Source organism: Rissa tridactyla, chromosome 22 (assembly GCF_028500815.1).
Source record: "Rissa tridactyla isolate bRisTri1 chromosome 22, bRisTri1.patW.cur.20221130, whole genome shotgun sequence".
Lineage (NCBI taxonomy): Eukaryota > Metazoa > Chordata > Aves > Charadriiformes > Laridae > Rissa > Rissa tridactyla.
The window spans coordinates 1,976,854-2,004,555 of record NC_071487.1 but is presented as its reverse complement, the minus strand read 5'-3'; the positions used below and the strand labels follow the sequence as shown (position 1 = coordinate 2,004,555).

Sequence of the window (27,702 nt, the reverse complement as noted above, 5' to 3'; positions counted from 1 at the left end):
GGGGAGGGGCGGGGGCGAGGAGCGGCGCGCGGGGGCCGACGGGATATGGAGTCCGCCCCGCCGCGGGCCGCCGGGAGGCGGCGGCGGGCGCCGACGGGAAATGGCGGGGCGCGCAGGGCCTCATGGGAGTCGTAGTCTAACCAACCTCCACCTCCAGGCTGCTTCGGGGCGCCGGGAAAGGAACGTGGCGACGGCAACCAGCCAGGTAGAAGGCCGGTTCAGCCCTCGGAGCGGCCTCGCTGCGGAAGGAGGCGCGGGAGGGGAGGGGGAACCCCCGCGGGACTACAACTCCCGGAGGGCTTTGCGGCAGAGCCGCCTCGCACCGCCCGCCCCGCCCGCCGCGGTGCATCGTGGGACGGGAGCTCCAAAATGGACAACCCCAGAGATGCGCCAGGTACCGCCGGTCCCGCCGCGCCCCCGGGCCCTGCCCCGCCGCCCCTGGGTCGCTGATCCCCCCTCTCCGCTTCCCCCGTGGCCTGGTAACCGGCTGCAGCGCGGGACTGGTGGCCTAGCGGGCCCGTCGGCCTCCCTGCCGCTGTGAGGGCAGTGAGCTGGGGCGGGGGGTGGGGAGGGGGGTGTGTGTGTGCCCGGGGCAGGGCCGCGGCATCATCCCCCCCGTCCCGGGGAGGCCCCGAAGGCCGCAGCTTTAATTCTTATCCCTCTCTTCCCTTAGGGAAAGCGAGCCGGTGGTTTGGGGTCGCGCAGTCCAAATCCGCCAAGACAAACGTGAATATTCTTCACCAGGAGGAGCTGATAGCGCAGAAAAAGAGAGAAATCGAGGCCAGGCTGGAGCAGCAAGCGAGGCAGAACTACCTGAGCATACAGCAGCTGCCTCTGTTGGGAGAGTACGTGTGAATTACGGTGCTTTTAGACGTGAGCTTTGCTGGCAGAGACCAGGCATGAAACCGAAGAGATGAGCTGTACAAATCTCTGGTTCTCAGAGGCGAACACTGAGAGAGTTGAAATTGATAATTGAGTAAATGTTGGAATAGGGTAGTCGCACCTTAATTGATCTAGCCAGGTTTTTCAGACACTAGCGAGAACAGATTGGTGCTAACAGCAATCATATTTTTAACAGGATATTATTACACTTTTCTTCTGCTTCCTATTTGTTACCTTTCTTATAATTGCGACACCTAAGAGTTAATGCAATTCTCCAGCTAAATGCTTGCCTGAGATTCTTGGAAGCAGGGCGCATAACAGAGCGAGGTAGAAATCCTGTTTCAGCAGAGTAGTAAAGGAACCAGGTGGAGAGCGTGGGTAAATGCTGTAAGCAGCAGGCTGAATGGTTCTGCGTTTGAAAAGCAGGTGTGTTCTCAGCATTAGATGAGAGAAATTAATAATCGTTAGTGTTTGTGTTGTTTTCTGTTCGCAATAAATGGGGAGCTGGGGAGGATGATGAGTACCATCACCGACTTTTCTTTTTCTATTCAGAGATGACGGTACTGACAACGAAGCCTGTGTTTCCAACAAGTTTGTTAATGATGGCAGTTTCCTCCAGCAGTTTCTCAAGCTGCAGAAGGAAAAGTCAAGTACTGGTAGGTCGACTTCTGAGAAACAGGAGGCCTGCCTTCTCCTGGTGATACCAGCTTTGTGTGAGCTGCCTCCATGTATGTTCGCTTTAGAAACCCTGCTATGAGCTGTTACTAGTACGAGTAAGTTCTAAAGCAACAATGACCCCTTTGAATTTGGATTAAAGTCTTTCTTCGAGATGCGATAGGGAGGTTTGCCCTCTTCCCCTATTTAGGTACTGCAAAGACAAGCATCTCTCTTCTAGCTTCAGTCTCGCGTTGTAAAAATCATCACAGCTTTCCTTTCATTACACAGCTTTTACCAGTCAATGTCTTTAACTTACTCTGAAAATAACGGCCTGTTGCAGCTGTGTTACTGCCTGAGTTGTTATTTGTAACCTTCTGAGATTGAAACAGTAAGGATGCACAGGAATTATTCTCCCCTCATTCTTTTCTAAGAACCTCCCCCGAGTTCTACTAATAACTCAGCAAACGCTTCTGCATCAAACGTTGGGAAGAAACCTATGCTGTTTGGGAAGCGCCCCGGTCAGGTCCTGAGCAGCATGCTGCACCAAGCGAAGAACTACTCGCATTCCAAACAGAGCCCAGTCGTTAACCGCCTCAGTGTGTTTCAGTCGCCAGATGAAGATGAGGAGGAAGATTATGAGCAGTGGTTGGAAATTAAAGGTAAATGGCACCTTGTACTACATTGTTTGTTTTGGGGGGCAGGTCCCCCCTTACCTTAGTGATAGGAGTTGAGTGTGGGAAGAGGATTCCCTCAATGCTCTTCCCCAGTGGAGGGTCGGATTTTTTCTCCTTATGCTGTGAATTGATATTCTTAGCACAGTTCCTGTGTGCAGACTTCTGCCTCATGAAATATAAATGACAGCGGTTAATGCTGGTGGACTCCTCCAAACCAGCTGCAGCAGAAAACCCAAGGTCTGAATGCTGTTAGATATTAGTGATCCGGCCTGAGCCCGATACGGGAGATGGGTCGCTCACTTTAGCTAGACTGGGTCTGTTTTGTGCCTAGAAGGTTTATTTTCTGAGTTTTCAAGGCAAGTGCCTCACCAGTCTATATATCCCTGTAAAAAATAATCTGTATAGAAGAAATATGTTCTGCTCTTAATGGAGCTTGATTGTTTGCTTAAGAATTCTGCTGTTGTACAATTGAAATCTGTTATGGCTAGTACCAAGTTCTCTAGAATCTATGTAGATATAATGCTTGTATTTAAAGTGGAATTCTAGTTTTTTAAATGATAGAAAACAAAAAGTCCTCAGTTTGGGTGTGGCTGTGCAGGGGGAAAAATTGTATGTGTTAATAAATAAGATTACATGTCAGGCATGGAACTATGAGCAGGTAAAAATCAAAGTTCCTGCCTCTCTTCAAAGTTTCATTAGTGAATCTCACCTCTAGGTCTTGCCTGCTTTAAGTAGGATGGAAAACCAGTGAAGGATATTGCAGCACTTAACCAAGTTTCTCTGGATAGCCTAGGTTAGGAAGCCAGAAAGCAGATTTGCTTAATAATCTGAATTTCATGCGTGTGTATTAATCAAGTATAAAATTAGATTGGAGTTGCTAAATAAGTCACACTAAGCTTTGTGTCATAATTTATTTCATTATAGGTTTACAAAACCGTGTCTAGCTATTTCTGGTGGGATTTATAAGAGCATAATCTTAGCCAGTCTGAACTTAACCGTGAAATGCAGTACAGGATTGTGAGAAATAGCCATTGGTAGAATATGGACCCTTAATTTAAAGATTGTGGGTCTGAATCTAGTCTAGAGCAGTGTAGAGCGCTCTGCTCCTGTGTGCTCTTTGTTCAGCGCCCTACCCAAAATATCGTTGTCTAGACAAATGCCTGTGTTTAGTTCCTGTTGAATGTGTCCTGCATCAGCTCTGTAATTGCTCTCAGTGTTAGCGGGTTCCTTTCTTGGCACAGAAGCCAGAACAGTTCCTTGGAGACTGAGCTCTCTTCTTACCTCTGGTGGGATTCCCTCCAAGTGAGGGCTGAGACATGGGCATATGCCAGTCGGAAGAACTATATGCTCCAGCTACACAATCTGTCTCTGCTGTCTGGGTACAGAGCGATGTCTTGGGAGCTGGAATCTGTCATCTTTAGTGAGCAACATGGTGGTTAAAAAAGACAAACCAAATTCCTGTTCCTCCCCATCGTGTGTTTTGTGTGGAGTAGAATTGTCAGAAGCAAACATGCTACAATTGAAGTTGCACCCTAAGCTGTGGTGATCCAAATCTTAGGCTTTTCCCTGTAGGAAAAATCTAGACAAACTATTAACTTCTACTAGGGGAGTGCAGAGGCTGAGACAGTAACCTAGGGATTGTAATTTGTACCGCTGTGTAAGACTGGGTCCCCCATTTCATCCTTTTTCTTCCCATTCCCGTTCTACTTTTGTCTGCCGCCGTGGTTCTTAGAAGTAATGTACCTGTTGCCTGTTTGGTGTGTGAGTTGAACCCCAGTACTGACAGCCTGCTTAAAGTTTTACCCCCAGAGGATGCGGAGACCCGGCAAGTGGTGGAAAAGCTGGCTAGGTTCGTGGCTGAAGGGGGACCAGAATTAGAGAAGGTCGCTATGGAAGACTACAAGGATAACCCAGCTTTTTCGTAAGTGTGGTGATAACTCTTGTCTTCCAAAGCAGAACGCTGTCTCTTTGTAGGAGAAAAACATCAGCCTTGCCTGTATAGTTCTTGTGAATATGTTTGGTTTAATTATCGTTTGGTGGATTCGAGCTTTGTTGCGAGTAATTTGGACTGGATCTCGGGACCGGTTGTGTCTCCCCTACCATTGACCCGCTGTGTGGCTGCGGACAGAGGGTTCCCTCCTGTATCAGAAGAGACTGTTATTTATTTCCCTTCAAGTGATGCAAAAAATTTGGATGCAAGTCCATAGATTAAAGCTATGTGTATTTACACATGCTGAAGACTTTGTAGTCCACATTTTAAATGCAATCTGAGTAATTTATCTATTTTTATTTTTTTGGCTTGAGCTGTTTATATCCCACACTATCAGTGTTTGTGTATACTTGTTGCTGATGCATGTTTTTTTGCCTTTTTTTCCTCCATCTCCACCCTAGGTTTTTGCATGATAAGAACAGCAGAGAATTCCTTTACTACAGAAAGAAAGTGGCAGAGATAAGAAAAGAGAATCAAAGTTCTCAGGCATCCTCTTCTCAGAAAGGTAATTAAGAGCGGGATCTGGAGAATATGAATTGAATAAGTCAAAATTGACTTCTTTACTCTCTGTAACTTCTTGTTAGGTCCGTTCTGGAAACGGAGTGGATATTTGGCTGTCAATCCACTACCTGTACATAAAACTTCAAAATGGAAGGAGACGGTGATCAAACATCACCATGATGGCGTCAAACTCTTGTGCCAAAATGGTTGTTTCCCAAGCCCAGAGCATGCTATGCCATGCTCTATGGGAAGGGCTATTGAAAGAGATATCCCTTCTATTTCTCCAAAATCCTTAAAGTGAATGGAAATGATTCTCCATTGTGTGTGTTCTGGAAAGTGTTTCAGCCCTGAAAATGCATTTAGGAAAATTGTTTTTTGTCAAATGTTCTTATTTGATTTGTTATAAATGAAGATGATTTGGTTGTTGAACATAATCCCCATTTCTGCTGCTGCTTCCTTATCTGAAGCTTTTATTTTCTGCTTGGGACGTGAATCCATGCAAGTTAAGGGACTGTGTTTTCAGGTGGGGAAAACAGCAGAAATGGATGATCTGCCAACAGACAGGTGGTGTGAGCAGTGGAATCTGATTAACTGCGTTAAGACAAGGAAATGATTTAGTGGGTGAAGTGTGGTCTGTGGGCCAGGCATTTATCGCTTCTTGTCCAGCCTGCGTGTGGCCCTGGCGAATCGCTCAGCCTCTCTGTGTCAGCTTCTTTTGCTGAAGAAAGGAGCCTTAATGCAATTTAGCTGTCACGCTGATGAGTTAACAGCTCAGACATAATAAACTGTAGGCTGAAAGAACTTGTTACCAATATCAACTAACTGATACCACAGTTTGGAAGCTAAGCAGTATTATCCATACTTTACAGGTGTGCAATATTAAAGCAAGGAAAGGTTATGACTTGTCTATGGCTTATAATCGTGTCTTCTGCCTCCTGGTCCTGTGCCAGCACACTGGAGTACTGGCACTGGTACTGTGCAGGTAGCAAATGTCAGATAAGGCTGTCTGGCTAAATAACCTATTTGCCTGCCTCCTTATAAACATCAAATACGCTTGAAATATTAATGGTCAGAGCCTTCTCTGTGCCTTTGGACTAAGGCAGCAGTAGGCATCTCTTCCAGGTGAGGATTGGCACTATTCCTTGGAGAATTTCCTCTGGCCTATGACCTTCCCCTAAAATGGCCAGCAGATGTGTGGTGACAGTAGGTACAAGTGAGATTACGGAGCAGCGTTAATTTGCTATTTTTTCTAATGCCTTCCCATTGCTCCTGGGGATGTCAGTGGCAAAGTCTTTGACTAGAGATGATTGTGAGTGCTGAGGTGTAACCCTTTGGAAAAGTGCCTGACACGGGGAAGAAACAAACTTCCTCTGCAGCAGAGAGAACAGTGTTTCTTCCGTCTTTGAAGACAAAAGCTGGTTTGTCTGTTAATCTGCTCTCATCTAGCTCCTGGCACAGAGGAAGCTGATGTGTGAATGGGCACTCCTCTGGTTACAAAGTTGTTGTACCGCCTTATGCAATATCATGTTTTTGTGATATAAACTCTATGATTGTTTTTGTGTAATGTTTCTAAAAATTAAACTCGACCTTTTGCCCTTATTCTGCTCTTGGGGTTCTTAGAACAGATAGGCTTTGACTGTTGCTTGTGTGAGTTGGGCCCAGTACTGACAGCCTGCTTAAAGTTTCACCCCCAGACGACGAAGAGACAAAGAACTCTGCTGAGAAACTGGCCAGGTTCATAGCAGACGGGGGTCCCGAGGTGGAAGCTATTGCCTTGCAGAACAACCGAGAGAACCATGCTTTCAGGTAAAGGAAGAAACCTGCTGCGGGGTGTAATGGCAGGGGGGTGGGGGGCGCTTTGATAGGTTTGGGTTTGGTTTTTTTGAAGGGGAAATAATAGGCAATCTTGTGATAAGTCAGAAGTTACAAAGGACAGTGCCCTGCTGTGCCTTTACGTTCTCAAGCTTCACAGTTTGAAGGAAGTCACAGAGAGAGGAATCGATTGCTTCCCCCCAAATTAATTTATTACTTCCACCCTTCCTCCCCTGCTTTCGGTTCCAATGTGACAGTATATTTCTAACCTTTATACTTTTCCCTATAGCTATGTTTTGGTGTGGGCCCCCATCCACCACTCGTAGCGCTGCTGTCCAATTAATTTCCTGGGTTGCACTTTACAAAGCATCTTCACTAATGCACAGGTAGCGCTCCTTCACCATTAGGTTCCCCTTTGGAATATCTTTTTCAGCCTTTCCGATGTGAATTGTGCTCTTCAGTGCTCACTGGCAGCTGTTTAATGCCTCCCTTTGGTGTTTTGTGGCGTTATATGCCTCTACTTTGTGTTGTATTTTTCTGCTCTTACAAACAATTTGGTACGTTCTCTGGAAATGAAGCGGGGCTCAGCAAGCCTTATTTTGTTGCTGATATTTTGGTGTTTTATTGGCTGCCTTCTGGCCCTCTGGGGTACTCCCCTTGTGTTGTGAATTACATTAGACAGATGTGCTAATATCTGAGCTGCTCCATTATTTACTTTAAAACACTGCTGTGATCCCACCTGAGCACGGTCAAGTTAAACGCTATCGCCTCTGTTAGGATTTCATCAGGTTTGTTGTAGGGAGGGTCCTGTGCTGCCCTCTGCTCGCTCCTGAAGCGATCCTTAGTGCTGTTATTCCAATGGAGGGGGATGCAACACCACACTTAGTGAGTTTTAAACACGTCCCAGAGCTGTGTTTGCCTGCGCATGTTGTGCAGGGGTAGATGGGAAAGGCCTATCGTCTCCTATGTTTTCTTGTGGGAGCAGGCACTATCCCCCAGGAGAGGTTATATCAGGTATTAAACTGCTCCTCTAAAAAGGGAAAATTGTAGAGGAGTTAGGAATAGACAAGTTTTCTGTGTGAAGTATTTAAACTGGAGTGAGCCCAAAAAGATAACGTGTTTGTAACAAACATGACTGTATTGATTTTTTTTGCGTAGCTGCTAGATTGAGGATTGTTCATATTCTTCCCACAGAGACTAAGGAGTTTTATTTTACCCAGAAGGTCAGAGATGCCTATTTCTGGAAGGGGTAGCAAATAAAGCAATGTTTTTCTGGTGTATGAGGGAACAGAAGGCGGAGTCATGGGGTAATTAAGCAGAGTGGTAATGTCAATGCTTCCAGCTTGAATAGAGGGCTGGGAGCAGTTTCTTTAGGCAGTGGTTTGGTGTTCCCATTAGTAAGACTGGAATGTTTGTTTTCTCCTGTGAACTGAAACCTGACATGTTGGAGCCCTTTTGCTTTTTCCAAACGTGTTCTGGAAGGCAGGTGAATTCTGGGGGAGGACCTTGCATTTCCACAAATGTAACATGATCCTTTTTAGTCCTGTGTGTTTGTTTGGCACCAAAAATAGCTGTGGTTTGCTCGTGAATGGGAAATAACGCTTCCTAATCCCAAAGGCTTGCAGCCTACCTTGCAAGAGCACGCAGAGCCTGCGTTGCACGGACGTACACACAGGATGGTGCTGGAGAGCAAGGAGCGTGTGGGAAGGCGAGTTGTGCAAGAGCATTGCAGGAAAGAAAAGCCCTGGCCAAGCTGTGCTGTACCCAACCCCTGCATATGGCTGTTACATCGAAACTTTTTCTTCTTTTTTTATTTCTGTATAGGTTTTTATATGAACCAAACAGCAAAGGCTACAAGTATTACCGGCAGAAGCTGGAGGAGTTCCGTAAGGCCAAAAGCAGCACTGCGTGTGCCCCCTTGCCTGTAGAGCCCAGTCTGAAAAGGAAGACCAGTCCTGAGGCATCACCGTCGCCTTTGTGCTTACCGTCTTTGCCCTTGCCCTCTCCTCTGCCCTTGCCCTTGCCCGTTCCCTCTCCTTTGCCCTTGCCCTTGCCCGTTCCCTCTCCTCTGCCCTCACCCTTGCCTGTTCCTTCGCCCCTGCCTGTTCCCTTGCCCGTGCCCTCATCCTTGCCCTCACCTTCACCATCATCCTCTACGACTCCACCTGATCAGACGGCTACAACTACTGCTGCAACAACAACTACAGCTACAGGCACTACTAAAAAGAAGCGGAAGAGCAGGTGGGGGCCAGAGGAGGACAAGGTTGAATTGCCCCTCCCACAGCTTGTCCAACAGCTGGATTCTCCCTCCCCTCTTTCAGGTGAGTGGGTCTGTGTATTGTGTTGAATAACTGCTTTTCCTGGGGAGTCCATTCTGCCTTAGCCCAGCTGGCTTTGTAAACAGAAAGCCCGACACGTCTACCTCTTGTTGTAATCTCTGTGGTTGCCAGCCCCCTATCTTTCAGCTAGGTCTAGCAGCTAACTCTCCCCTGCGTGGAAACCCAGATAAACCACTTTATCTCGCTGACACCAGGGATTGGATCTTATCGTTCTCCAGCTATATCTAAAACCCTGCTGTGCTATAGCTCATTACAGCCTCAGCCTCTACACTATTTAGGGCTATTTCACTTCAGGAAGAGAGTCTGTCAGAAAACAAATATCAAAGGCTGAACTGTGCTTATTCCCCATGGTAGGATGAAATCCCTGGGCGGCACTTCCATCTCGCTCTGACTGATCAGAAGGTTAAATGGGAAAAGCTGTTCCCCAAATGCCAGCAGACGCAAGGATAACTTCCAGTTCCAATTTATACCCATTTCAGTTCCTTTGATGATAGACGGGGTTCGCAGTCCTCAGCCAGCATTGAGGCTCATGCTGCTGTTACTTCACCTGCCAAGTTCACCCAGGGGCTGCAGCTCTCTTCGAGGGCTGGAAGATAATTCTTCCAGTCGAGGCACTTCTAGGGAGCTCTCGGAGGTTGAACTCTGGTGGCCCATCTGTGCGTGTGCAGATCAGTAATTAGGCAGGCGGTTAGAGATGCATACAAAAACTGAGTCACTCAAGGACAACAGGTGAATGCAGATATTTAAGATGGCATCTCTGAGTCCTTTGCCCAATTAGCGTGGTGCGGGGAAAGGATGTGAAAAGGAGAAAGAGAAGATGTGAGGCATTGGTGTTGGCAAACTGAGAGAATTAATAGTATGAGGCTGGAGTCACAGGAATAGTAATAAGTACCTGTCTCAATAAGGACCTTTTTCAAAAAGCAATAGCAGAACAGATGAAGTGGGACAAGTAATAGAAAACAAGCTATAATTTTCTGAGCTGCAGGGTGAGACCACAGATAATTTTCAAGCCATGGTCATCCTGTACAGTTCATTGTTCTGGCAAGTCTGTGGGTCTCCTGCTTTGGCTGGATTTTAGAGGAGATAATTGCTCAGCCGCTAATAGCTTTGATTGTTAGGCTGGGGTAAGACATAGGATTGGCCTATGTGCTGTGGGGTCTGTTGATTCTGTGGAGGTCAGGAAGGAAGGACTCTGTCTCCTAATCCAGCACTTCGAATGTAGGTGAAGAGAAGTTCCTATGTAATTCCATCTTCTGATCACAGCGCTGTGCAGAAGTCTTGGCTCTACATCTCACATGTACAGGACGAGATACCAGCACGGATGGCTTCTTCATTTGACCTTGAGTTGCTGCTCATAGTAAGGCAGAAATCGGATGCAAAAGCCTTTCCTGATTTTGTACCTCTAGAGTATTTTTTTTTTTCTTGCAGACAGTAATGAAGCTTCGATGATGAAGCTGGGCAGGCGCTATCAAAACAAGCATCAGATTCTGTCTTAATACCTCCTGCTGCAGTGGGGGGGCTGCAAGGGTATCCATGTGCTCATTCCAGCATGCTTCCTGCTGAAATCTCCCTTGGCTCTTTCAGCCTTCCCTTAATTAGACAGAGACATGCTCCTTGTGTTCACGCTCACTTTCTGCAGGGCTTTGTGTCAAGTAGAAGAAAAGGACAGCAAACAATTTGCCAGGCATAACAAATCAACCGTTAATGCGCTGTTAATGCTCTGCAGGGGGAAGGATTTTTTTTTTTTATCAGTTCAGATGGACTAATCCCTTTTTAGAATTGACATCTTCAACCTGACAGGTGAAGAGAATTCCAGATGACACCCCTGGTCCTGTGGAAGGTTAGAGTTGCACAGTACGCTTTGGTACCGAGGTATCTATGTCTTAGTCCTTTATCCTTAGCAATTGTTTTGGATTTAGTAGAGGACTGTTCTCATTCTTTTCCTGTCTTCTCTTAGTAATAAATCAGTATCGTGGAAAGGAGAAAGTGTAGCCCTTTTGGACAGAAACAAATTCCTCTTAAGTGTATTTGTATCAAAACACTTTACTGCAGGGACTAATACATCTGGAAAGCTGAACAGAGCAGAGATACTGTGATTAGTGTACTCTGTGAGCTAATGGGAAATTACAGGCTGTCATTAGAATTTGCTGAAACCTAATAAGGGATTGGTTTGGGACTGATTAGCTTTAATTGAGTAAGATCTTCAGACTTAGGAAGCAAAAAAACCAGGCACTTCTGTATTGGGGTTTCTCCTGCTGTCCTTAAAGGACGTTCACTCCTCTTGTAACAAGCTCCTCTTTGGGCATGTGGGAAAGGGATAAACCTTCAGGTAGTCTTCTGCCAATGCTGCAGATAGACTGCACCATTAACCCTGTAGGCAAAGCTGATGTCATTCAAGGCAAAAAAAAAAAAATGTCTTTTTCCCAGGCCTGCTGAACATGACTGAGAAGCAGCTCCTTATCTTTTGGTTGGTGTTTGCCTGGTGCTAGACCAGTGTAAGGAACTTGCAAATCTTATCTATTTTTATGCAAATTCCTTGACTGATCTTATTTATGAATAGACTTTTCTGTCTTCAGGTGTGGGCTAGGGGTGGAGCTTCGCTTTTTCTATCCGCTTTGCCTCTGTTGTGATACTTTGGGCCAAGCCTACAAAAATATCCCCCAGAGCTAAATTTCTGCGGTGACTTTCAGCATCTCTCAGCATAAAGTCTGCGAGGTACCAGAACGGTCAGACCAAACCAGATGTAGTTTTAGCACAAGAAGGAGCAGTGGCATATGCTTTCTGGGAACTAAAAGAAGATGGTACAGCCTCACCTTTCTCCTTTAAGGTGGTTATAGATGCTGGCAAGCCACCAGCTCGCAGGGCCTCTAGAGCCATGCCTGGCTCTTAGCCTGAGTGTTTATGCAATTCAGAACTAAGCCAAAGAGCTGCTGACCTCTGTGAAGGGCAGAGAGTCTTCCTCGGTGCATTCAGCGAAAGCTTTCCCATGCCCTGAGATAGGAGGTGAATCTTTCACTGGGGCTGATGCTGAAGTGCCCCAGTCTCACATAACGTTCGGGGCCAGATTCTTCTTTCCGTGGAACAGGCGTAGTGTGTTCATGAAAACCGTCTCCAAATCTCAGTGCTCTACGAGACAAAAATTGGGCAGTTTATCAATTATAGATAGGTTTATTTTCCTATTCGTTCTTATTTCTTGGGAGCTGAAAGTGCATATCCTAGCACCAAGCCTAGTGTCACACGGCTTCTTGCTTCCCTTCTCTCGGAAAACCTCTTGCAGTGTTTTACATAACTCTTCCTGCAGAGTTGACTCCCGGCGCGAATGTGCAGAGACTGTAGCTGTGCGAGGGAGGGTGGATGCTCTGGTTTATGTTCTCCTCGGGAGGCTGGAGTTAAGGAAACCGCTTTCCAATCCTGGCGTGCTCAGCCGAAAGCATGCGGGGAAAGGAGGGGAGATAAGAGTGCTCAGATCAATTGCCCTGAGTGCGAATAAGAGGAAGGGAGAAGACAACCCCCGGGGGCCTAATTAGCATGCTGTATAGACATTGGGTGTCATGAACAATGATCTTATTATTATCGGGCTTCGTAATTAATAGATAATGAATAATTAATGAAGCATCATTTAACTGTAGTCTGGACTTACATTCAAATGGAGGTTTTTGCAGTCATTAGGAAGAAATCCTTTTCCTTGTATTGAAAAATGCAACACACTTTCAAGTGCGGTTGTGTGTCTTCTTTTAATCCCTTAAATATTTAACTGTTGGGATCTTAGCTCGGAGGTGCTTCAGAGGGGAGCTGACAGCCCTGTTACATATCTACGAACCAAGTTTGCAAGGCAATCTCCCTTGTAAATCTCTCTTTTTGCAGCCCCAGCAATGTTTCTATTACTTTCTTTCATGGTGTAGCAATTACAAGTAGGCTTCCTTTCCCCCCCCTTTCCTTTAACTCGCCCTTTGAACTTAGAGTGTCATTTTAAATCAGTGGGTGCCCTGCCCAGATAATGTTAATGTCTAATTTCAGAGCTTATCTGATAAAACAGCAAAAATCATTCCGAAGGAGGAGCATCCAAAAGGGAATGCTGGAGAAAAAGGAGGGTACATCAATGGGATTGTCAAGCAGAGACTTAAAGTGCCCCCTCTTTGAAAGCAGCGGCAACATCCCCGGCAATGCTGCTCTTGAGCCTGTAGATTAGAAACTAAAATCTCCTTGGGGAATGGCAACTTCCAAAAGCAGCATAATGCTCATGTCTTTATTCTAATGTGGTCATTTGCTTTTCATTTTGAATGAAGTAGCTGTTTACATAGTAATCAGGAGACACTTACGTGTGCAGATTGGGCAATATGCTGACAGGCTCAGATCTGCTTGTGACTCAGTTCTGAATAATTAAGTATCGCTCTTCGCAATGGCTGGGGTTCATGAGGTTCATGAGGAAGCCTTATGAAGAGAATTAATCTTAAAGAGGAATGATTTTTAAAGCATGGTGTAGCAGATTGCCGTGCAGCGTGGCCTCTGAGGATGCGAGAGGCGGTTTGCAAGTCTGCTAACGTGGTATGGGCAGAGCCTTGGACCAGGGGGAGGGAATTCTCTGAGCTGGCTGGAGAAGGAGGTGCGACCTGGTGGCTCTTCCTGCTCCTCTGGTTCCTAAATCCTACCAGGCAGTTGTTATTCAGTTAGGCGTCTCAATGCTTGGAACCATGAAGTAAGTGTAAAACTTCATGTGGGGATCTTGAGATACGGTTTCGCTGGTCTCAACAGCTGTCTCAGATTTTTGAAAGTCTTTTAACATGTGCTTGTTACAGTTCAGGACCTCAAGGGTCTTGGTTATGAAAAAGGGAAACCGGTTGGTTTGGTGGGCGTGACAGAGCTCTCCGAAGCCCAGAAGAAGCAGCTGAAGGAGCAGCAGGAGGTAATGCCCTGAAATGATTTCCAAATTCATTTGTGTACCAGCATATTGCGTCGCAACATGGCCGGGTTAGCTGGGAAAATGGAGGTGGAGATAGCAAAGAAACTTTCCCAGTGGCCCACAAATAAATCTCGAGGATTTGTGCTGAATGCCTAAGAATCATGTGGTGCTGCAGTCAGCAGAAATATTAGAGGACTTTGGGGAATATGAATTAAGGCGGCCAATTGCTGTCCTACCGAACTAAAACCCAAAATCTATAAGGTCTGTTGTGTCACATCTGCAGCTGCTTATGTATTGCTCCAGCAGCGGGGAGAAGGTGAGTGATTACTTGCAAGTTTTGGGGGGGGATGAAAGCAGAATTAGCTTTTGTGAGACCGTGAGGGGGATGTTTAAACTGTGTGGGGCTGCTCAGATGGCAGCAGTCCTCAGTGTTAATAGCAAGGTACTTCTGTCGGAAGAACCAGCACATAATGCTCCTGTTTGATCTGCGAAGGGAGCGGAGCAGATCAAACAGCAGCGCTGCCTGGTGGGATTTGTAGTTGTCATAACCCGTATTCTGTACCGCAGCTGGGCGGGTGCGGGCTCTGCCGCAGAACTCTGTGGCAGACCCTGCTCCTGGGAACGGGTTGTTTTATTGAGTGCGCTGTTGCATCTCTTCCCTCAGATGCAGCAGATGTATGATATGATCATGAAGCACAAGCGAGCCATGCAGGAGATGCAGATGATGTGGGAAAAGGCAATTCAGCAGCACCAACATGGCTACGACAGCGATGAAGAGGTGGACAGTGAGCTGGGAACGTGGGAGCACCAGCTTCGACGCATGGAGATGGACAAGACGCGAGGTGTGTAGGGAGCTGCCACGCAAGTCTTGCTCTGTGGTTGCCCAGAGGCCTCCAGAGGGAGATGTCTGAGATCACGTTGGCGTTGGGAGCTGCAGGGTCACTTTTCACTGGTCTGTGCCATGGCTTCCCTGCCTGTTGAGTGGAGATAATAACCCTCTGTTGCTGGGAGGCTTTATGCTTCACAAACCCGCTGAAATTCCGAGTCAAAGAACGCTGCCTTATTGCTGGTTTCTCTCATCTGTGCTCTTGGGCAGAGTGGGCGGAGCAGCTGACCCAGATGGGCAGAGGGAAACATTTCATCGGAGACTTTCTTCCACCTGACGAGCTGGAGAAGTTCATGGAGACGTTCAAGGCATTGAAGGTGAAATAGCGGAGACTTCGCAGGGCGGTGGCAGTGCTTCAGGCTCATCCCGTAGCAGGGAGGGAGAGATCTCAAGCGTGCTTAGCCCTTTTTCACAGCAGTTAGCTACCTTGCAGCCTTCAGGCACTTCTGCCGGGACCTCCGTTGCTTCTGGAGGAAACAAGGGGTCAGGTTTTTTGCTCTTTGCAGAGAAATGGCTGTAGCAAATTAGAGAACAGACAATTGGGCCGGTATTTGGGGGCTTGCTGAAATTACAGGCAAACATCTCGGACTACCCACCATTTGTCTGCAGTTCCTGTTTCGAGTAAGTGGTTGCTGATGCCAAGCAAGGAAAACTTGCGGTTTTTATTCAGTGAAAAAGTGAAAAATAAAGTGAATAAAAAAGTGAAAATAAAAAGCCTGCAAAAAGCTTATGCAAAGCACTTCAATACCTGCCAATTCTTCCTAAACTGTAGAACTTCTTCATGCTGGCACATCCCTCATAATGTTTTCGTGTAACCAGCACGGGGTCTGACGTTCCCTGGAGACCCTGGCTTAAATAAGAACCGTATCTGAAGCTTGATCCAGTGAGCAATTTTAAATTCAGGAGCTGAATATTTCTCAGCTTAATCTCGCAGTAGCATTCCCTGCTTCTTGCAGATTATGTTATAGGGCTGCGCAGTGCTTTATCATTTACCCACTTTCTTCTCTGTGGTGTTGCAGAACTGGAATCCCAAGAAGTCATGCTAGTTATTAATTGTTTGCCAGAACCGTCCTAACTTTGAGTAGCTGAAGCTGGTTTTCCCCTCCTCTGACCCACAAAGGTGGGTGCATATAAAAAATAACCAACGCTACCTTTTGTGTCTCTGCAGGAAGGACGGGAGCCCGATTATTCTGAATACAAAGAGTTCAAACTGACTGTGGAAAACATAGGTTATCAAATGCTAATGAAGATGGGCTGGAAGGAAGGCGAGGGACTTGGCTCCGATGGACAGGGGATTAAAAACCCCGTCAGCAAGTAAGCAGAATTCTCCTACTATTGATTTAGTCCTTTCCTCTTGGGCTGGTAATTGATGCTCCGGTAGCCTACTGGAAGCAGCTGCGGTGAATGTGACTGTAATTCATCCCTTGAACAGAATATGGAATCCTCGCAGGAAAGGAGAAAAACGGGTTCTGATTTCTTTGGGGTTCCCTCCCCCCAAGGCCTGGGGTTGTTACTTTATCTCAGGCAGGAGGTATGATCTGAGCCAACAGTATTTTGTTTCTAGTCTCAGTTTGTGTCGTGTGCTCTTCTGAGAGGTGCCTTCTCCCCAGTTTCCCCATCTATAAAATGAAGATACTTGTCTGCGCTTCGCCTCTCCCAGGGCATGTGAGGATTAAGTCATGTCTTTAAAGTCATAAACTTATTGAAGTATTAAAGAACATGCCTTTTGCATCTGAAGCGCTGTTGGTGCCTGCTGGCTAATCCCCGGTGTGCTGTGGGTGAAAGGCGATTACTAGTATTGCTGCAGCTCGACCCGTGTCTGAAAGATGTTTCAGTCCAGATCAGAGCTTTGTGCGTGATCATGAAACAGTCTTGACGTCACCCTTTGGCACAGAAGTTTTCTGATTTGATCACACTCTGTGTATAATAAAGCTTTATGAGAGTTCTCTCCAAAAATAGATGAGCATCTCTTTTTAGGTAGATCATCTGGTGGTAACATATGCTGAACTTCAAAACCAAATATTGGGGATAGGAAATACTCTGAATTGTTTTTTAGCGTTAGATCTTTTTAGAAATATCAGTTGCTTGTTTACCGCACAATAGAAAGTATCTCTACAAAGCACTTCTGCTCCTCTTTCGCAAGACGATCTCTCTGGCAACATGTTTATTGGTTCAAAGAAGTCCTGTGATAAAAAATCGCTGTAATCAAAACAGCAAGGCTTACAGACAACAGCCGGAAGGCAGTTACTGTCCATCACCGGGTTGGACAAGGGTTGTGATTTGCTTGGGCTCTGCTATCTCTGGTGTTCTCAGAATGGGTAAGAAGGTGCTACTGTAGATGGAAAGGAATTGCTTCCACTTCTGGACTGTTCTGGAGTGAAGGAATGGGAGGCAGGCACATTGTTTAACAGTTCCGTGTACCTCCAGTCAGTGCGGTACAAATCAACGCATTTGATTGCCAAAAGTTGGTCTGCCAGTCAGAGCGCCGTTCAGCAGGGAGGCGTCCAAAGCATAGACGGTATTTCTGGTCTGGCTGTAAAAGGTTAAGCAAATATATGTTGACACCACTGCTTCATCTAACAATAGCAAGCCTCATTGATTTGGAAGGGCAACGTAGAAACGTGGCAAATGCAATAAGCTGCTCGGTATTAGCCGTCCGTCTCGAGGCAGCGCGCTCTGTGTGAGGATGCCCAGTGCTCCCTGGTGCTTGTTCCCTGGGCTCTGAGCAGGTATTTCTGGGGAAGAGGAAGGTGATCTGTCACATCGCCTTACCTCGGAGCCTTTGTGTCCTCTTTCCAAACAGGGGAACTACTGCTGTGGACGGAGCTGGTTTTGGCATCGATCGTCCCGCCGAGCTGACCAAGGAGGATGATGAGTACGAGGCATTCCGTAAGCGAATGATGCTCGCCTACCGCTTCCGACCAAATCCATTGGTAAGTGCTTCCGAAACCAGAGCAGACCCAGTGACAAATCCATTGAGGCTTCTGTGCGTGTCTTGGAAGGGTGGGAGTGTTTCTAGCGCTTTGCCAAGAGAGCGAATGCTGGGAAAGTTTCTCTTTGACTCTGTTCTCATGCGGAATCAGATTATCGCTGCCAAAACATCCATGGATGCGCCATTTTCCTTGCTGTGATTGCTTTTAATACAAAAGCCCGATTTTAATTTTAGCTGGTACGTACAAAGTATAGACTCTGCGCACAAAGGAAGCAGATGGATTGTCCGTGAATTCATGGTTTATTTTGAATAATTGTTTCCCTGGTTGCCAAAGGCTTGTAAGTTTGCATTTGCCTCTGTTACATTGAGCATGCCAACACACCTAGAAAGCTGCATTTGTAATTTTTGATGGGAAACCTCAGGTTTCACTGTCAAAAAATGTCATGTTTCAGTGGCTTTTTCGGATAATTAAGCTCAGATGCTCATTGTTCTACGAAGACAGCAATTCTGATTAATTTTCTCTTGTTATTCCCCACAGAACAATCCGCGACGACCTTACTACTGAGAATGTTTTTGGGACAATGTATTTTCAAAACAATTGTAACTTTACTGTGAAATGTTATGAAACTGCGTTATCATTCTCTTATTTGCTAATATTGTAAAACTTAATGGAAGTCACAGTTGCCATCTCTTGCCCCGAAGAGGGGCCTGCGAGCCCACTCACTGCACGCTCGAGTGTCATGACAGCCGCGTGGTGACGAGGCCTGGGTGGTGTGCGGAGAGGAGAGCGGAGAGGTGAGAGCGGAGATCTTTACGCGGTGCCCTGCCGACGGCGGAAGGGGAGCACCAAAGATACCAGTGGGAATAGTTCAGGGACTCCATTCGTGTTTAGCTCAGTGCCATGTTACAAGAAATGCATTTTATTTTTTTTTTTTTGCCTGACGGCAGATCCTCTGTCATTCAGATCTGCAGCTTGTGCTGCTCTGGGGTTTGGGTGGTTTTTTTGTTTAGTTTCTTTTTTTTTAATTGCAAATACAACAAGGGACTGTCTCTGACCCAGCTTTTGGGGCGGCTGTTCTGTCAGGCTATTGTTCCCTGAAGAACTGGGTTCTGATGGTGTCATGAAGCCGAAATTATAGTCTGACCTTCAAGTGACGTTGGAAAACCAGTGCCTAGGTGGTTTACCTCTGCCCTGTGGAAGACGAGGCACGGATCGGTGTGGGGCACGGCCGCAAGGCTTGAGGGGCGCAGGGCAAGCTCATTCTTGAACTCTTAAGTTTCTTGGTTTCTTGAACACTAAGTTCACCCCCAGCTTCCTAGAGACTCGCTCACACTTTCTGTGGATTGGGGTGATGAAGAACCGAACCTCCAAACACATTTTGTCGAAGGCCATTTGGATTTTGTTGTCATAAGAAGACCCTCTACGAATACAAATTTTCCTTGTTCAGTCTGTAAATAAAATAAAACTCATTTGTTCCTTAGTTTTAATTGCTGAATTTTTGGAAAGGGTGGTTCTACTGTGGGTTTTCATAGGCTGAAAGACTGTTCCAGATCTCCTTCCTTCCAAGCATCTTAGAGAAAATGGGTTGAGGTTGGTCGGTTTGGTTTCTTTTGCGTTTGTTTTCCCTCAGTCCGAATAACTTGGTGTGTTGATTCTCTTTTGTTAACTTTTCTTAACAACGTAGGGTCAAGGACTTGGCTCTCAATAAAAACGCTTGAAACGGTAAATGCGGTAGGGCTTCATTCTGAGAAAAAATCAAAGCCGGAGAGCACCTTGTGAACACACGGAGCTGGGCGGCTCCTGGGTGCCGGCACATTCCGTACAGTCGCCACAGCTCCTGCAGGGGGATGTTGTGCTTGGGCTGGCTCATCAGCACGGGCAGTAATCGTGGAAGATTGGGAAATAACGATAACAAATCTGGCGGGTCTTCAGCAGGGCCAAGCTTCTGCACAAATGATTAAGGTCACGGTGACAACTGCGCTTTCCTGGGAAGCTGGGGACACCCATCCCTTTGGTCTCTCCCTCTTGGGCTGGTGCTGCTGGTTCCTGGCCGGCACAAGCCGGAGCTGGTTTTCCTGAATTGCCGAGACTGGAGCATCGCTGGGCTGCCCGGCTCACGGCTGGGTTTTCTGGAGGAGTAGGGGAGGCTGCCGGGCGGGCAGAGGCGCTTTCGGAGCCTGTTTTGCTTCCAGACGTGCGCAGTATGACATCCTTGGGGCACTGGCGCTGACCTGGTCCCAGCGTGGCGTTAGAGGCAGGGTGAGCGGGCTCTGCTGCTGCTGATCGGGTCGTTAAAGCTAATCTGATGCTACAGCGCTCCCCGCGTACGTCGTTGATGTCGTGTTGGCAAAAGTTGTTTAATTCCTTTATTTCAGCACAGCAGCTTTGGTCTTCCTGAGCCCCTTCTCTTGATAACCCTGTTCCATAAGTGCTTTGCTCTGTTTTTTTTTCTTACGTTGTTGTTAAGTCACGCACTGTTCCCCGTGCCCTGCCGCTGGGAGCAGCAGGCAGGGTCAGCCCTGCAGAAGCCACTTAGCGCCGTCCTCCTCCTTGCCATCATTAGCTCCGAGCGGGGATTCAGCCTTCAGAAAGCGAATCAAACGGGCGGCTGCTGCGCCGGGCCCAGAAGGGTCACCGGAGTTGGTGATCAAAGAGTAAATTCCCGATGCCCGCCGTGCACAGGCCGTGCCAGCCGCTCATGCGGCGTGAACGCACGGGTGACCGAGCACGGCACCGGGGGGGGGAGACACTGGGAAACCACCCGGTTGGGGCTGGTTTTCCCCGAGTGGCTGTTGCCGGAGCTGGGAGACCGGTGCAACACTCGTAGGGGTTTGGTGTTTGGGAAGATGTGACGGTTCTTGCACCGAGTCACCCCAAATTGCCTGGTTTCACCCCCCTTTTTTTTCGTCTCACAGGGTGTTGCGCTGGTTTTTGTGCGTCTCCCTGTACAAATAGAGCTGGTGGGTGGTTTCTCAGCCGCAAAGCCACGTCTCGTTACTGACCCCCGGAGACTGAACGCCCCTTGCGCCCACCTAACGAGCCTCTCCTCGTCGGCGACGAGCCTGCTCGCGACCTCCCTGCTGACGAGGCACGCGGGGCTCCTCGGCCTTCCTCCCGCACGGAGGAACGACGAACAAACCCAGGGCAAAGTGCAGGGCGGGCAGCTCGGCCCCCGGACTCTGAAGCAAGAGGGCAAAAGAGTGACGTGACACGGCGGCAGGTTGGGGAAGGGTTTGTGAGAAGGGGGAAAGGTTGAGCGGACGCCTTGGGGCTCTGCTAAGTTCCGTGGAAGTTTCTAAGCGTGTTCCCATTTCGGGGCCGCTGGGGCAGGTCTCTCCCCGGGCTGGTGGGGAGGTAAACGCCCGTGTTTTGAGCAGAGGATGTGAGAGGAGGAGGTCAGGGGAACGCTGGGCTCCCAGCTGGGTGCAGAGACCTTGAAACTCCTGCTCTCTGCTCAGTTCAATTTGTTATTAAAGGCAGGGATGAAGTGCTGGCTTTCATGTGCTTCGCTCCTTCTCTCTTCCTCTTACAGATCTGGAGAGGTATGTCCTCTTGGCTTTTTTTAAGTACTTAAAGTTTCCAGAATGAATTGGGGAAAAAAAAAAAAACAAAACACAAAACAAAACAGTCCCTGAGCTTTCAGAGCCTCTTCTGGAGTGGTTTTACGTTTCCCCCGCAGCTCTTAGCGCTGTTTCTCAAGGCAGTCCTTGAGCATGGAGACCAGCACGGACCATCGTACAGAGCTACGTGTGTTCAGCTGCAGCCTGCACCCCCCGAGACCCCCCCGGACCCCCCAGCCCTCCTCCTGGCCGGCTCTGGCGCTTTAAGGGCGCTGCCTGTTCTCGGGGCCAAAGTCCGCGGGCTCCGGCGCGGCGGCCGTGCCGGGGATGCAGCTCCCGGCCGTGCCGGGCGCCCTCGCCCCCTCCCTGCTCGCCATCCCCGTGGCCTTCGGCATCAATGCTGCGACCGCCTTGGCAGAGTGAGTGCGGGACCGGGAGAAGGCTCTGGGGTTGGGATGCTGCCGTTCGGCTGGGTCTCGGGTCCCTCTGCGGTCCTGGATGGGTCCAGTCAGGGTCTTGGGGGGGAAACCATCCTGGGAGCGGTGTCCAGGGGAGGGTGTCCTGGGACTGGGGTCCAGCCCGCGGCAGGGGGCTCAGTCTGGGTGCTCCTGGCCCAGCTGAGCCCACGGAAAGGCCGTTGCAGGCTGGGACGTCACCGACGTGGTTCATGGCTGCCTTTATGCCTTTTAAATCCCGCTGGCAGCGAAGAGACACGCGCAGCAGGGTTGCTCAGGGCCATTGCACAACGCGGAGCGTACCGGGGCTCGCCGACAGCCTGGATCCCCCGGGGACGGGGGTGCTCAGCGCCTCCCTGGTTTATGAGCACCCTCTCAAGCTGCCCGGCCCTGGTGTAGCCCCCCAGGCCAGACGGACAGAACTGGGACACTGGGTGTCCCCTCTGGACACATCCATACCTCCCCAGGCACTGGGGACCCCTCCAAGCCCCATCTCCCCCTCCCAGAGCGACCCCCCCCAAGCAACTCGGCTGCTGGCACGTCTCAGCGTGGCAGATGCCACCCCTCCATGCCGGCCTCGTCATCGCCACCATCACGCTGCCTGATAACAGCCCCGCTTTCGGTTTTACTGCTGAGCGACACCCCCGCCATGCCCCAACCCAGCCTGTCCTGGCCGCCCAGCGCGTCCCCGGCTGCCCGTCACCCTGGCTTCGGGGCTTCGCGACCCACCACCAGCCAGGGTCAGCCCCCTGGTGAGGTGGCCGGAGCCCCACCACTTCCTTACATCCATTATTTCTGTAAAGCCACGCTCTGGCCAGTTATTTTCCTCTTTATTGCCAGTCTCACGCCCCAGGATCTGCCAGCTTTGGGCTCCCCCCTGTCCTTCCCTCCCTTCACTGGTGTCTGTCCCTTCGTTCCTGCCAGGCTCCTTCGCCCTCCTTTTCCCATTCCTTAGACATTCCTCTTTATAGCCAACTCTGCTTGTGCTGTTCCAGCAGGAAGCACTTTTGACCAAACTTCTAATCGCGGAGCCAGGGCTTTCCTGGCCACCTCATGAGCTTCACTTGAAGATCTCCCGATTTTCATTCCCATCTTTTCGGTCTCCTCTTTCACTTCCATCCCGCAGCCCGGATCTCCGGGATCTCTCTCCATGAAACCCGCAGCCCATCTGCCCAACACGGTGCCGGTGAAAACCCTCTGTAGCTGTGGGGAGCGCTGACCCCCGCCCCCAGCCCCCCAAACCCAAGCCCATGACAACACGATTCTCCTGCCCAGGCTGTGGCGGGGGGTTGTGGAGCGGGAATATCCCCCTGTTTTTTAATCCGTCCCTGCGGCAGAACGAGCGGTGGTGGCCTCCGAGCCCCTCAGCCTGGCCGGGTGGCCGCGGTGCCGGCGTGTGTTGGTGTGTCTCGAGCCCCGTCACCCGCACGGTCACGTCCCGCGGTGACCGGAGGAGCCGGGCGTTGTGCTGCTCCGCCGCCACATCCGCATTTGACTTCTGAATTAATCATTCCATGGGAGTAATTAGTTGTGTAGTAATTAATTATACACTGGTAATAATGCACTTAGGCGGTGGCACTTCAGTTGTTTGATTGTTTTGAGGTGGTTTGGGTTTTTTTCTGTGCTGGTTCGGATGCTTATGGCGCGCGGTGAGGACGGGCTCAGCGCTGCTGTGACACCCTGTCCCGGCGCTCCCTGTCCCTTGTCCCCATCCCCATCACTGTCCCTGGAAGAGCGATTCCGCCTGCGCACGGCGAACACGAGCCGGGTGTTGTCGCAGCCTCCAAAAACGGGACCTGAGCTGTTCCCAGCGGGGTGACGCCGGGCCGGGGGGACGGCTGGCCTTTCGTCACCAGCCCCCACGCTGCGCCGAGGAGCGCTGGGGCTGCCCGTCGGGTGGTTCCCCAGCATGAGCTACCAACACCCGTGTCTGCGCAGACGGCCGGCCGCGACTTTGCCTTTTCTTTTCCTTTGGTGACAGAGTTAAAGGCTCGAGTGAAAAATTCCGTGACGTTTTCCGTGTTTCCTAGAAGTGCTGGCTGGAGCAGAGCTGCAGCTATCCCAGCTGAGGCGGCAGCTTCTTGGAGGGGGCGCAGCAAGCTCGGGATAGATTTCCCTCCAACTTCTTCCCTCTCTTAGGACGCGTTTTCAGTATCTGTCTCCTCGTTATCGATTTGCTTTATAATTGGTTTCCCCGGTCTCTTAGAGCACCGGCCCTTCTCCAGGGGGAGGGAGGACCACGCGGGGGCTTCTCCCCTGCGCTGCCGCAGGAGCCTTGGCTCCTTCCCCATCCATGCCCGGGTGTCAGACGCAGCCTTCCCCCAGCTTCGCCCCCCCCGGGGTTATTTCAGACCCTGCAGGAGCCCTTTCCCCGCCCCCTCGCTCCCCAAGCGCCCTGTGCCGCCGCGGGACCCCACCTGTGCCGGGGTGCGGGGTCTGATCCTGCCGTTCCCTCTGCTTCGGCGGAGACCGGTCAAAATCGGTGGGGGCAAAGGGTGTTTCAGCTGGACCGGGGGAAAGGGGGCTTCACACACCCCCCGGCCCCGTCTGCGCCCGGGGTGCTTGAACCCGTCCCGCTGTTCCGCAGCAGCCCGCTGGCGCTGATGCTGACGGGGGTGCTGCTGCTCGCCGGCCTCATCTCCATCATCTTCTTCGTAAACGGAGGGAGCCACTTCCAGGACCCCCTTTTCTGCGGTGAGTCCGTCCGTCCCCCCACACACACACACACCCCGGGGTGCGGGGATCGATCCCGTGCCGGGGCAGGGAGCGGAGATGTGGGATTTGGGGGGGGTGCCGTGGGACCCGCTGGGAGCCGGCTCGCTCTCCGGCAGTGTTCGTGGTGCTCTCCTTCACCTCCGTCGCCGACTTGATCATCTCGCTGGAGGAGGATGGCTACATTTCTGGCTTCATGGAGGTCTACGTCCGAGAGGTACCCCCTCACCGCCCCCCCTCGGGCTCTCGCACCCTCCGGTCGTGCGACGAGCAGCCCCGCGCACCCAGGGCAAGCAGGGATGCTGCTCCCGCTCCCAAAGGGACCCTGCAGGGAGCAGCCCCGGCTCCCGCGGGGTCCCCCGGGGTGGGGGGGGTGGGAAGGCGCCGGCTCCCGCCCCATATGATCCGCAATCTTCCGAACGGGCAGGGCGAGCCCTACCTGCGCACGGCGCACGGCATCATGATCTGTTACTGGGATGGCATCATCCACTACGGGCTCTACCTCGCCATGATGGCGGCCATCGGCCAAAGGTGAGCGGGGATGGCGACAGAGATCCCGTGGCCACGTGGCGTCTTCACGGATGGGGAGCTCGGAGAGGCTTGCGGGGGCGGGAGGATCCCCAGTTTTGTGGGAGAAGGGAGCTCTGAGCCTGGCCGAGGCGTCTGATCCCAGTGTCTCCGCAGAAAGAGCTACAGGAACCTGGGTCTCTTCTGGCTGGGCTCTCTGATGATGAGCATCGTCGTCTTCCTGCTTGGGAACCTGATAGGTACGGGGGTGCGGAGGGGGGCTCGATGGGGACCCCCAGCCCTCGCTGATGACCCAGTGTGCCCAGGTGGCCAAGAGGGCCAATGGCATCCTGGCTTGTATTAGAAATAGCGTGACCAGCAGGAGGAGGGAGGTGACTGTCCCCCTGTACTCGGCACTGGTGAGGCCACACCTGGAGCATTGTGTCCAGTTCTGGGCACCTCAATACGAGAGAGATCTCGAGGTGCTGGAGCGAGGGCAGAGGAGGGCAACGAAGCTGGTGAAGGGCCTGGAGAATAAATCTGATGAGGAGCGATTGAAGGAGCTGGGACTGTTTAGTTTGAGGAAGAGGAGGCTGAGGGGAGACCTCATCGCTCTCTACAACTCCTCGAAAGGCCATTGTAGAGAGGTTGGTGCTGGTCTCTTCTCACAGGTCATTAGTGATAGAACAAGAGGGAATGGGCTCAAGCTGCAGCAGGGTAGGTTTAGGCTGGACATTAGGAAAAAATTCTTCCCAGAAAGAGTGGTCAGACACTGGAATAGGCTGCCCAGGGAGGTGGTGGAGTCGCCATCCCTGGATGTGTTTAAGACTCGTTTAGATGTGGTGTTGGGGGATGTGGTGTAAGGGAGAACTTTGTGGAGTGGAGATGATGGTTGGACTCGATGATCCCAAGGGCCTTTTCCAACCTAAATGATTCTATGATTCTATGATTCCGATCCCTCCAGGCTGCCTCCATCCCCCCGTCTGTCCAGCGGGTTTGCTCCCCGGCTCTTGCACCTCGGGGAGAGGAGGAAGGTGCTGACCTGGGGGTGGGTCTGGGTCCTGGGTGCCCAGCGCTCCCTCCTGCCTACCCCGTGCTCTCCTTCCCCAGGGAAATACAGCTCCGACCTCAGCCCTTCCTTCCTGCTCAACCTGCCCTACATCCTCATCCCCCTCTGGGCTGGGGTGAGGCTCTTCCAGCAGCCCAAGGCCCTGCCGTGCCTCAGCCCCGAGAAGGTGAGCTGGGAGCCGGGGCGAGAGCTCCACGGGAGCTGCACCGGGAGCCATCGGTCTTCTCCCACTCCCCGGGGCTGGACCACGGGGTGCGGAGCCGAAAATACGGCGCTTTCCCTCTCCCAGGTTGCAAAGGAACAAGGCAAGTGCCTGTACCAGCGGCCCCAGGACATGGGGCTGGTCCTGGTCCTGCTCCTCACCACCGCCTTCACCTTCTTCAGGGGGATGGTGAGTGCTGGGCCCACACGTGGGGGTCCTGGAGGGGTTGTAGGGGTCCTGGAGGGGCCGTGAGGGGTCCTCAAGGGGCCATAGTGGTCTGGGGTGGGTACCTCTGCCCCATACCCACCTCCCCTCCGCTCTCTGCATCCCCAGGTGGTTTTGGACTGTCCTGCCGATTCGTGCTTCGAGTACATCTACCAGCACGAGCCGTACCTGCGCGACCCCGTCGGCTACCCCAAAGTGCAGGTGAGTGGGGTTGAAGCAGGGCCGGAGCCCCCCTCCCCGTGCCGCTGGGGACGGGGTGACCCTCTCCGTGTCCCCCCCAGATGCTGATCTACTTGTTCTACGTCCTCCCCTTCTTCTGCCTCTCCATCTACGGGCTGGTGCTGCCCGGCTGCTCCTGGCTGCCCGACTGGAGCCTGGTGTTTGCCGGCGCCATCGCGCAGGTGAGGGCTGCCCCATCATCCTTCCCCCCGCTGCGGGGCTGGGGGGGGACACACGGTGGGACCCCCGGGATGGGTTTTGGTCCCCAGCAAGTGGGGAGCCGGGCCTGAGCCGGGGGTGTGGGGGGAGAACAGATCCGCACCCGCGGCTGCGTGCGGAGCAGTTCCCACCGCCACCGCCCGATAATTACTTTGGCCTCGGTGGATCTTAATGGAGCCGGGGATTAGTTTGACAGAAATAGGCTGGAGCGAGCCCGCAGGTCTATAGATAGGACGCGCTGGGTGTGCTCCTGCGAAACACCCTTTGGTGCCGGGTGGGACACCCCATCGCTGCCGGTCCCCCCCGTTCCCCCCCTGCCTCATGTCACCCTGTGTCCCCAGGCTCAGTTCTCCCACCTGGGCTCCTCGCTGCACGCCCGCACGCCCTTCCCCTACCAGACCCCCGAAGATGTCTGGTGGAGCTTCCTCCTCACCAACGTCCTCTACGCGCTGGGCCCCCAGCTCCTGGCCTTCCGCTGCCTGCGCTGCCCGGCCTTCTTCCTGCCCGCCACTCCTGCCAGCCGCGGCAAGAAGCACCAGTGACACGTCCTGCCCGCCCCGGGGGGGGGACTGCTGCCTGCCCCCCCTTTTCCCGCTGCAAAAGCGGCCTGTGGCGGGACCTGGCTGGCAGAGGTGTCCCCAGGGATGCTCCGGTCCCTGCCGTGTCCCCTAACGCCGTGGGGATCCCGGGGTGCTCTGCGGGGGCATCGCTGCAGTCACGGCCCTGCCCTTGTCTGTGCTTGGGGGGGTCTCACCGGCGGGGGGCTGCGGGAGCCGGACTCCCCTCCCGGCTGGTCCCCAGGGACCGTGGGGGTCCTGTCCCACCCTGGTGCTCCTGGACACGCTGGAAGGACGCAGGAGCGGGGACCGTGCCAGGAAAACACTGTTTACAAAATAAAGGAGCGAGGGTACAGCTTCCGAACCCCTCTCCGTGCTCCCGACGGCAGCGTCACCCCCGTGG

General features: G+C 51.3%; 2 protein-coding genes across 4 annotated transcripts; both read left to right on the top strand.

The window, feature by feature from the left end:
• Positions 1–312: 312 nt before the first annotated feature.
• SUGP1 (SURP and G-patch domain containing 1) lies at positions 313–19,301 on the top strand. 2 transcript variants are annotated; one of them, XM_054181963.1, is made up of 14 exons: positions 313–394; positions 674–845; positions 1,435–1,538; positions 1,971–2,198; positions 4,023–4,134; positions 4,605–4,708; positions 6,387–6,510; positions 8,341–8,837; positions 13,652–13,758; positions 14,420–14,597; positions 14,852–14,958; positions 15,810–15,955; positions 17,445–17,574; positions 18,112–19,301. In XM_054181963.1, exons 1-14 carry the CDS (start codon positions 370–372, stop codon positions 18,136–18,138), a joined length of 2,061 nt encoding a protein of 686 aa, XP_054037938.1. In that variant the 5' UTR covers positions 313–369; the 3' UTR covers positions 18,139–19,301. The 2 variants fall into 2 exon arrangements, with proteins under 2 accessions (XP_054037938.1, XP_054037936.1); XM_054181961.1 differs by having other exon boundaries at positions 4,011–4,134.
• Positions 19,302–21,438: 2,137 nt separating this feature from the next.
• Positions 21,439–27,645, top strand: TM6SF2 (transmembrane 6 superfamily member 2). Of its 2 annotated transcripts, none has more exons than XM_054181902.1 (10): positions 21,439–21,553; positions 24,177–24,283; positions 24,421–24,518; positions 24,729–24,832; positions 24,986–25,068; positions 25,919–26,043; positions 26,167–26,268; positions 26,413–26,505; positions 26,586–26,705; positions 27,084–27,645. In XM_054181902.1, exons 1-10 carry the CDS (start codon positions 21,462–21,464, stop codon positions 27,282–27,284), a joined length of 1,125 nt encoding a protein of 374 aa, XP_054037877.1. In that variant the 5' UTR covers positions 21,439–21,461; the 3' UTR covers positions 27,285–27,645. The 2 variants fall into 2 exon arrangements, with proteins under 2 accessions (XP_054037877.1, XP_054037878.1); XM_054181903.1 differs by having other exon boundaries at positions 21,441–21,553; positions 24,180–24,283.
• Positions 27,646–27,702: the final 57 nt, after the last annotated feature.